General features: G+C 36.6%; 1 protein-coding gene across 1 annotated transcript; it reads left to right on the top strand.

The window, feature by feature from the left end:
* The first annotated feature begins 426 nt into the window (after positions 1 to 426).
* On the top strand, positions 427 to 3,764 carry LOC114500286 (olfactory receptor 4A5-like). Its single transcript, XM_028516938.2, has 2 exons — positions 427 to 566; positions 2,767 to 3,764. Exon 2 carries the CDS (start codon positions 2,817 to 2,819, stop codon positions 3,762 to 3,764), a length of 948 nt encoding a protein of 315 aa, XP_028372739.1. The 5' UTR covers positions 427 to 566; positions 2,767 to 2,816.
* Positions 3,765 to 11,304: the final 7,540 nt, after the last annotated feature.

The following is an 11,304-nucleotide window of genomic DNA, read 5'->3' on the forward strand; positions in this document are numbered from 1 at the left end:
AGAGGGGGAGAAACACCACTGTGTGGTTGCCTCTAGTGCATCCCCCACTGGGGACCTGGCCGGCAACCCAGGTATGTGCCCTGACTGGGAATCAAACCTGCGATGCTTTGGTTCACAGCCCATATTCAACCCACTGAGCCACACCAGCCAGCCCCAGTTTTTATATCTAAATAATTTAATTGGCTAGTAGAAGATTTATTCTGGAGAATTCTAACATCGATAAATAATAAGAGTAGGGCATTAGGTAGGTAGTCCTGCATAAAATAAGGAGTGAGAAAAAGAGAATTGGATATAGACTATCTGATATCCTCATGTTCCTCAAAAGGAGTGTCTTTATCAGTGTACAGCTTCAACAATGGTAGAGCTTCTCAATGAACTGGAAGTAGCAACATGAATGAGGCCTGTAGAATGGTGCTCACAGCTGGCTTCTAAAGAAGGCTCAACCTTTCATCAATCCTCCCTCCCTCCCTCCCCTGCCAAATCTATGGGAATGGAATCAGCTTGTTTATCTTTGAATTTAAGTGATTTTATAATTTTCCTCTGCAACAAATAAGCAAAAAATTTAGGTTTGTATTTACAGTTGTACACTTCTTCTCTGTTTCTTACTTTTGTCCTTTACCATCAGATGTAGAGAATCTGAGGAATCAATTAAAAAAAATTTCTTTGCTTTTCTTTATTAAACCATGCTCTGTGTTGATTTCTTATGGTGTCTTAAGATGCCTCCTGAGTGTTCCCTGGATGATCCCTGGTGATCAGGCTTCTAACACTTCCTCAAGAAAATAAATTTTCCTGAAGAAGATATTTTAAAAGACTATTAATCTCACTTAATTATCACATTAATATTCTTTTCTCCTGTGGATGTTTATTTCTTAAATATAATTTCTCCTTTCTTATTTGATCCTTTTTTTCCATTATATTATGCTATTCAGTTTGTCCTATGATGGATGGATTCCACTTTTTTCCGTTATTCTGCTTGCTTCTAGTCCAAATACATTCCACCACAGGTGAATACTACTGCTCATGTATAATCAAATAGATAATTTCTGTGATATACAATTTTTGCTTAAAGAGGGGTTCATTAATTATAATATTCTTTTTACCCTTTCCTATGCCTATAATTCTTACTCCATTAAAAATGATCCAGATGATTCCTTGTGATACAATGTTGATAGTGAAGCATTCAAGAACATTAATGATAGCTATTATTTATTGAAGCTTTACTGGGTACCAGCCAGTATTCTAGGTATTTACTTGTAATAAAACAACAACCGAAGGGGCAGGCTCTATTGGTATCCTCATTCTAAAAAGCATGAAACTGAGGCACAGAGAAGTTTATTAGATTGCCCAAGGTCACCTAGTAGTACGTGGCAAGGCGGGGATTTCAACACAGGCAATGCATCTCCAGAGTCCATGTGATTCATCAGTGTGCTACACTCTCCTCCAAAGGGTGTTTTGGGTAATAAATAAGTATACACTGAATAGAGTAACTTAAAATCAGTATTTGGTCTCTGTGATGATAAAATCTCTGTTCCTCCCTGGGTAACATTTTTTTAAGGAACAGTTATTTCTTGGCTATTTCTATTTTATTATAAAAATATGAAAAAGCCAGTAGAATAGAGTGTAAGATAGGGTTGAACAAAGAATGCCATGGAAGGTAAGACTGGACGAGGTTTCTGAGATTGTCTAGTTCCAGCCCTTTATCTTCTCAAAGATGAAACTGAGATAGAGATGCAATTACATTCAGTAAAGACTCAACCCCATGCTTTCTTACACTGACCTTGGGCTCTTCCCTTGAGTATGCTGATTTTTGGAACCTGGGCACCAGAGCTCCATTTCAGAGCACTCTCAGTACCTTGGAAAAATTATAAGTATAACCATGTCTCATTGTCTTGTACCTCTCTTTTCAGTGCCTGTGTTCCCCTTCCTCAATACCTGGGTCACTCCAAGAGTTTTGAAAAAAATAATACCCGCTGGTAACATAAGACTTCATGATAGTCACGAGTCAGTGAAGTTCAACAATATTTGGTGAAACTCTAAATAGTGCTTCTGTGTTAAGGGTTATAGGATAACAAAGATTACATAGATTAAATTACAAGTTCTTATAAAGCTGATAGTAAAAAAAAATAAATAAAGAAAGCTTGCTGACAGTCACATAGTCCAACTGAGTAATTGGTTTATGGAATAATGTGCCAGGAATGTCATGGTCTGATGTATTCCAGTTTGTGGAAATGTAATGGTAGATCCATGAAAACTGAACATCCTTTGAGATATACAGGACTGAATATCTAATAGCAACTTTTCATAGTATTAAGTGAGTTATTCCAAAGGAGATATTATTTTTCATGCTACATCAATTATATTATAAAGATCCTCACCACAAGTACTAACAACTCAGATGACTGACTTCATACCAAATATTTTTTTCTTCCACCAGCAGACAGTAAGTCATTGTTGACTTGTGTGCCTGGGACTGACACTTTAAATAAGGCTCTATTAAAGGCACAACTGGCTGTGGAGCCATTGATACTTTTCTTTTTGGACAATACACTGAGACTTAGTGGGAGAACCTCTTACTCGTAGCCTAAAAAAATCATCTGAGGAGAAACAGAATTGTCAAGGGAAAGTGCAATAGGCTATTAGGAAGAAGAACTCATAGATATTCACCAAATGTTTATTGTGTGTAAACTGCTGTAGAAAACAAAATACTGAAGATGTGCTCCAAAACATAATGGATGTATTCAGAGTGTGTTCATGGTTTCATTACAGGTCCCTTCTCCTGACCTCTCACCCTGGAAACTGGCTTTAGAGAAGACTAAATGGGACATAGTAACAATGTGACAGAATTTGTCCTCCTGGGCCTCACTCAGGATCCTGGGGCCCAAAAAACATTATTTGTCATATTTTTGCTCATTTACATTGTGACAGTGGTGGACAACCTGCTCATTGTGGTGACTGTTCTTGCCAGCCCCTCCCTGGGCTCCCCCATGTTCCTCTTCCTTATCTATCTGTCACTCATTGATGCAGTGTATGCCACTGTCATTTCACCCAAATTGATCATAGACTTACTCCGTGATCAAAAGACAATTTCCTTCTCAGCTTGTATGGGACAGCTGTTTCTGGAACACCTTTTTGGAGGTTCTGAGGTGTTCCTTCTGGTGGCCATGGCCTATGATCGCTATGTAGCCATCTGTAAGCCACTGCACTACATAACCATCATAAATAGACAGGTTTGCATCCTGCTGTTGATGGTGTCCTGGGCTGGAGGTTTTGTGCATTCTTTGATCCAACTCCTCTTTGTGTACAACCTCCCCTTTTGTGGCCCCAATGTCATTGACCACTTCATGTGTGACATGTACCCACTATTAGAACTTGCCTGCACTGACACCTACATCTTAGGCCTCTCTATGGTTGCCAATGGTGGAGCAATGGCTATAGTCATCTTTATTTGTCTACTAATATCCTATGGAGTCATCCTAAGTTCCCTTAAAACTCACAGTCAGGTAGGGAGGCACAAAGCCTTGTCTACTTGCATTTCCCACATCATGGTGGTGGTTCTCTTTTTTGTTCCCTGCATTTTTATGTATGTTAGACCTGTTTCTAACTTCCCTGTTGATAAATTCATAAGTGTGGCTTATACTGTTATCACTCCCATGTTGAATCCTTTAATATACACCTTGAGAAATTCAGAAATGAAAAATGCTATGCAAAAACTCTGGTGGAAGAAGTTAGGTAAGGGCAGAATGAGAATGTGTCATTTAAATTAAATGTGCTTGGTGCTAATTCTGAAGCAACAACCAGGCAGTGCATTCTAACAAGGGATGACTTGGTCAACCCAATGAGTTGTCTTGGGATGCTCGTCTTTATTCATACAAAGGTATCAAAAATTAGAACAAATTATTCTTTGAGGTTAGAATTGATTTAATACAGAAATTCTGAAGGGTGAATAAAAAGGCACAGGTATTTTTCTTATTATTAGGAAAAATAAACTAAGTTCACCTTGTAACATTTTTTTATTGTTCAGTTACAGTTGTCTTGATTTTTCCCAGTTCATCTCCCCTGCCCCATACCACCAACTTCCACCTCAGCAGACAATGTCTTCTGCCTTGTCCATGCTGATGACTTCCTCATTTGGATGTCTTGGCTTGCCCCTACACTTTTCCTTGTTAACCCCCTACCTCCTCCACTCTAGTCATTTTCAGTTTGTTCTCTGTTGTTCATAATGAAATGGGCTTTAGAAGAGTTTTGTTTTCTTTGGAAAGTGAAAAACAAGCTACCTTTGAAAATTAGAACAAATCTCTAATGTTCAAACTGTGGTATTTATTTATTTATTTATTTATTTATTTTTTATTGTTTAAGTACAGTTGTTTCTATTTTCACTCCACCACACTTTCCAGCCACACCCATCTCCACCTACCATCCTCAAACCTACTTCTTTCGCTTTGTCCATGTGTCCTTAATACATGACCCTTGATGGCCCTTCCTGTATTTTCCCCCAGCTTCCCTCTCCCCAAATCCCTCTGGTTACTTCAGTTTGTTCTTTATTTCAAAATTTAAATGTTTGTTGTATGCATACAACAGATTTTTGCATCTGCCTTAAGCATTTTGTCTTCAAGATTAGTTGTGTTTCTCATTTTGATGCCTGTGTATTTGAAGTTCAGGATGTTTAGATGGGAGATGATACCATAGTTGGTTAAATGCAGAATCATGGAGCAGTTCTGTTAGACAGGATGTTGGATATATTCACAGGTTGGGATGAGCCTGATTGGGATGGTCGACATTGAAAACACATTCTAGTTCTTGATTAGAGTATAGAGTGCCATACTAATTCAAGTTGTAAACATATTTTCATGTATTTCCTCACTAGTAATTATGTGCCTTTTTGCCATTCTTTAAAGAATAGATCAAGCTTATTTTGTCTTCATGACACTGAAGATCAGCTAAAGAAATGTATCATTTTGTAGAGCAATGTGTTTCCTAAAAGTTGCATTCAACTTCAATACTTTAAATTATAGACTTAATAATGGTCTGTTTTTATATAAAATTTTTTTTGGTTATCAATCTTATCTTAAAAATTTTTTTTTCCTCTGTGTGTAGCCCCTAAAGAACATCACAAACTAGGGAGAAGATGGAATTAGTTTCATTTTATTGTAGGAACATCATGTATGTTTTGTAAGAGATTTTTTCTAACTAAAAGAAAAATTAGAACTTACTTCAAAATTTCATTATGAATTTTTTCATGCATACCAATAATACATGCAATTTATACCCAGAATTTGATCAATATTGAAATTACCGGTGTCTACCATTCCTCTCCTTCTATCCAGATGTAACCCCAATGTTGAATTCTTTATGAATCATAGTTAAAAATAACTGCATGTGTGTGTATCCTTAAGGTATAGAGTGTACAGTTTCATATTCTTTATCTTTATTAAAATTACGCTACTTAGGACAAAGTTTTTTGAGTCTTTTTATCAACAATGTTGACTTCATAATTCAATCATGTTGCCACATGTCTCTGTAGTCCCACCAGTTCCCTGCTGTGCATTATTCCACGTCTAAATATACCACATGTTATCAACCCATTTGGCCAGCGTGCTACTCTGTCCTGCTATGGACATCCGGAGAGAAATTACTTTGTGTTAAGTAGGCTGTTTGGATGCTCACTTTATGGATGGTTACAGTTTTCTCCTAAAGGTGTATTTCCAGTAACACTCTTGGTTGTGTTTATATGTGTCCGTCTGTGTGTGGGCACATGTGTGAAGAATTTAAATCTACTTTACAATAGGCTTTCTGTTGTGATCAAACCAAGTTTTTCAACACATTTTTAAAAAATGCAACCTACTGTCCTAAACTGATATGGCATATTTATGATAAAGTCCAAATACCTGTGTACCTATTTCTAGACTCTTTTCTTTTGATTGGTTTATTATTCCGAAGCCAATTTTACATTATTTTGGGTCATTTAAGTAGATTTTCATATATGTTAAGAGACCTACTACACAATATTCTTGTTAAAAACAACACTTTCTCTTTACAACAACTATTTTCCACATAATTATTAAAATAATTTCAGAGGTCTTAGAAACCTACCTGTATTTTGACAGATAGTATATTAAATGTCTAATGAACCTGGGAAGGAATTGATATATTGATCCCATTGAATCATTTCTAGGAACATGAAAAATCATAGTATGTATTTAGGACTTTAAGTTTCAGTTAGCTTTTGGAATATTGCTGAGCAGTAATGACATCAGTGACTTTTCTTTCCAACATCTTTCTAGTATTTTATATCACATTTCTCATTTTATATTACTTAGCAAAGGACAAATGATATAATAACTGTGAATAGAGGAAACCTGGTCTTATTCTTTGTTGTAATGGGGATGCCTGTGGTATTTCTCTATAAAAATGTGTTCATTAAAAATTGTCATCTCAAGTGTCCTCCAAGAAACAGGTATCACTCTTCAAAGGAGCAACTGCAAACTATTTACAAAAAGTTTACAAGATTAAAGACCAAATGGGGGAGGGGATGAGATTATAGGGGCAACTTGTGAAGGGTTAGCAGGAACAATTATAAAGGACACATGGACAATTACCTGTGAGGTTAGAACCAGGCGAGAGAGGTTAGGAGGGTTGGGGCGGTAGGGAGGAGTGAGGGGAAGTGGCAGAAAACTGTACTTGAACAAAAATAAAAAATGTTAAAAACAAAAGAACTTTAAAAAATGGTGAAGTACCCAGGACTAGCAATGGTGGGACATTATTACTATCCCAGTTATGAAGGCAAAATGGAATAGATTTTTTTCTGAACATGGAAATAGCTATAAAAGAAGAAGGAGGGTCATTTGACAGGGGCTGTGCATTGAGTAGAGAGAGACAGCCATTTCCAAACTGGCCCATGAAGGAAAGTAGCAGATTAATACCTTGCTGTCTCTTCACTGTCTGATCTGTTATTTCCTTCCATTGGCTGAACTTAACCAACAGGTAAAGGGTGAGTTAGCTTGGCTGATGACCACTTTAGCGGCCATTTTCTCAGGGCCCAGAATAAGGTGGAAAAGATTAGAGTTGGTTATACAGGAGCAAATGCAGCACATCCATAACACCCAACCCTTTTTGATTCTACTATTCACTTACAGCTTTGGATGGAAAGTAAAACTCTGTCCGTAACACTGGAGACATAAAAAATCCCTTTAAATTCCATATCATCAGTTAATTTTAGCTCAACATACTCCCACTTCAAACCTAATTGAAATATGAACCACCAATGCTCTTCATATGAAGTAGCAGAGGGGGAAGATAAAGAGATAAAGAATTGATTACATAAAACAATACATCAACTTCTGTCTAAGCTTCCACAGACTGTCATGTGATCAAAGTTAACAATCATAACTTCTAAACCACCAATTGTATATTTCTTTCACTTACTGTCAATTTCTTGGTTAGTCAGAGAATAATATTTAATTGGATGATTCAAACCTGAATTACCATAGGAGTCAAACCTATAATGGTTCTGTTTTGTTGTTTTTCCCATTTTTCATTTCTTTCTACTGGGCATGGCAGTAGAAGGAGACATTGTATTTCATGCCTTCATTTGTTTGTGGCAACCTGATTTTCTGTCATTAATTAGGATCAAGCACTCAACTCAGTACAGGGATCTTCCTGTTTCATGAGCCTGGGGAGCCCAACATAACCATGGACATTTTCCATTGAAAACCTAAGGGAACAATGACTGTGTTCATTGGTACAAGTATTCTTCTGTGGGCACTAGAGTTGTCACACATACCAAGTTCAAACTTCCAAGTAACTCAATCAAAAATACCTCAGGTGAGTGATCATGTGTAATAGGTGTAAGAATGATGGGATTATTTGAGCTCCACATTTGATTCACTAACTTTTGTCTGTTCTGACTACAGGAGAGATGGCCTGATTTAAGTATAGGCATGGCTGAAGTGTATACCATACCTTTGGGGAAAGAAATCAACATTGTTTTGCGATGTCTTTTGTCTCAAGAGGCACTGTCATAAGAGACTTCACCATCCCATTTCATCATTTTATCATGTTGGATGCTTCTGAGTAGTGGGGAAACTTGTAAGATCAGTGGCATAGACTAGTTATTTTAAAATATGAAAGAACTAAAGAAAATCATGCTTAAAGAGCTGAAGGAAGAAACTATTAAACAGTGTCTCAACAGCAAGTTATATCAATAAACAGATGAAAATCATGGAAAAGAACACAAATAAATTGTAGACAATAAGTGAAATAAGAAATCCACTAAGGTGGCTCAAGAGTAGATCCGAGCATGCAGAAGGAAGTCAGTGAAGTTGAGGATGGATCACTGAGATGATCCTGTTAGGGGAACTGGTACATAGAGCTGTTCAGAGTCCCCCTTTGTCAAATATTAATTTGTGGTAGGGACTTGGGTTTATTTCTAGGCTCTTTATTCTATTCCATTGTTCTACGTGTCTGTTCTTATGCCAGTAGCAGGCCATTTTGACTGCCGTGGTCTTGTAATGATGCTTGATATCAGGTATTGTGATCCCTCCTACTTTACTCTTCTTTCTCACAATTGCTGCAGCTATTCAGGGTCATTTATGGGTCCATATAAAGTTTTGAAATGTTGGTTCTATACCTGTGAAATATGCCATTGGCACTTGTAATAGCTATTGAGTTGAATATATAAATTCGTTTGGGTAGTATGGGCATTCCACTCATGTTAATTCTTCTGATCCATGACCACAATATATGTTTCCATTTGTTTGTGTCTTCCTTAATTTATTTCTTCAGTGTTGTGTAGTTGTGTGAGTACAGTCATTACCTCCTTGGTTAGGTTTATTCCTAGGCATTTTATTTTTCTTGTTGCTGTATCAAATGGGATTTTTACCCTGATTTCTGTTTCTGGTGTTTCATTGTTGGTGTACAAAAGTGAGTTTGATTTCTGAATATTGACTTTGTAGCCTGCTGTTTTGTCAAATTCATTTATTAGGTTGAGCAGTTTTTTGGTGGAGTCTATAGCATTTTCTATGTACACTATCATGTCATCTGCAAAGAATGACAGTTTTGTTTCATCCTTTCCAATTTGGATGCCTTTTATTTTGTTGTGTGATTGCTGTGGCTAGGACTTCCAATACTATGCTGAATAGAAGTGATGAAAGTGAATAAGCTTGTCTTGGTCTTGTTCTTCGTGGGAAAGTTTTCAGTTTTTGCACATTGAGTGTGATGTTGGCTGTAGGTCTCTCATATATGGCCTTTATTACATTGAGCAATTCTCCATGCATTCCCACTTGGCTGAGTGTTTTTATCACAAATAGGTGCTGTACCTTATCAAATGCTTTTTCTGCATCTATTGATATGATGATGTGATTTTTGTTTTTGCTTTTGGTTATGTGATGTATTACCTTTATTGTTTTGTGAATATTGTACCATCCTTGCATCCTTGGGATGAATCCCACCTGGTTATGGTGTATAATCTTTTCAATGTATTGCTGGATGCAGTTTGCTGGTATTTTGTTGAAGATTTTAGTGTCTATGTTCATCAGCCATATTGGCCTGAAGTTTTCTTTCTTTGTTGTGTTGTTATGTGGTTTTGGGATTAGAATGATTCTGGCTTCATAAAAAGAGTTTGGGAGTCCTCCATTTTCTTGGATTTTTTGGAAAGTCTGTGAAAAATAGGGGTTAGCTCTTCCTTAAGTGCTTTGTAGAATTTTCCTGTGAAACCATGAGGTCCAGAGCTTTTGTGGTTTGGGAGTTTTTCAATTACTTCTTCAGTTTCGTCAGCCATTATTGGTCTGTCCAGGCTTTCTGCTTCTTCATTGAGTTTTGGAAGATTACATTTTTGTTTAAATTTTCCATTTTACTTAGGTTTTTAAATTTCTTGTCATATAGTTCTTCATAGTAAGTTCTTATGATCCTTTGTATATCTGTGGTATCTGTTGTAATCAGTTCTCTTTCATTTCTGATTGTGTTTATTTGAATCTTCTCTCTGATTTCCTTGATGAGTCTGCTTAACAGCTCATTGATTTATCTTTTCCAAGAACCAGATCCTGTATTTATTGATCCTTAGAATTGTGCTATTAGTTGCTATGTCATTTAATTCTGCTCTGATCTTGGTTATTTCCTTTTTTCTACTCACTCTGGGTTGTGTTCATTGTTGTTCCTCAAGTTCTTGTAGGCATAGGGTTAGGTTGTTTATTTGAAATGTTTCTGTGTTTTTTAGGTAGGCCTGTGTCACTATGAATTTCCTTCTGAGGTCTGCCTTTGTTGTGTCCCACAAGTTTTGGGTTGTTGTGAGTTCATTTTCATTTGTTTCTAAAAACTTTTTGATTTCTTCCTTGATCTCATTCTTGACCCATTCATTTATACCATGCTATTCAATCTCCATGCGTGTGTTTTTTATTTTTTTCCTTTCGGTTGGTTTCTAGTTTCAGTCCCTTGTGATCAGAGAAAGTGCTTGATAAGATTTCAATTTTCTTGAATTTGTGGAGGCTTGTTTTGTGTCCTATCATGTAGTCTATCTTTGAAACGTTTGATGTGCTTTTAGAAAGAATGTATATTTTGCTTGTTTGGGATGAAAGGCTCTATGTATATATCAGTTAAGTTCATTTGATCTGGGACATTGTTGAATGCTGCAATATCTTTGTTGATATTTTGTTTGGAAGATCTATTCATTTTTGACAGTGGAGTGTTGGAATCCCCTATTATGATTGTGTTGCTGTAAATATGTTTCTTGAAATCCTCCAAGAGTTTCTTTATGTGTTTTGATGCTCCTATGTCGGTGCATGTATATTTACAATGTTTATGTGTTCTTGATAGATTTTTCCCATAAGTATTTTGATGCGACCTTCTGGGTTTCTTTTTATGGTCTTTTTTTGTATTCTATTTTGTCTGATATGAGAATTGCTACTCTGGCTTGGTTTTTCCTGTCCATTTGCTTGGAAAATGTGTTTCCGGCTCTTCACTTTCAGTCTGTGTAGGTCTTTTGTCCCAAGGTGGGTCTCTTGTAGGCAGCATATATGTGTGTCATGCTTTCTTGTCCATTCAGCTATTCTATGTGTTGTGATTGGTACATTTAATTCATTTATATTTAATGTTATTGTTGATAAGTTCTTACTCATTGCCGTTTTTTTGTACCTGTGTTCTCCTCTCTCTCTCTCTCTCTCTCTCTCTGTCTTCCTTCCTTTTCTTAAAGCAGTCCCTTTAGCATCTCTTGCAGAGCTGGTTTGATGCATATGTATGCTTTTAGACTTCTTTTGTCTGGAAAGCTCCTTATTTGGCGTTCCATGTTAATTGAGAGCCTTGCTGGGTATAGTA

This window comes from Phyllostomus discolor, chromosome 6 (genome assembly GCF_004126475.2).
Source record: "Phyllostomus discolor isolate MPI-MPIP mPhyDis1 chromosome 6, mPhyDis1.pri.v3, whole genome shotgun sequence".
In the NCBI taxonomy this organism is placed as follows: domain Eukaryota; kingdom Metazoa; phylum Chordata; class Mammalia; order Chiroptera; family Phyllostomidae; genus Phyllostomus; species Phyllostomus discolor.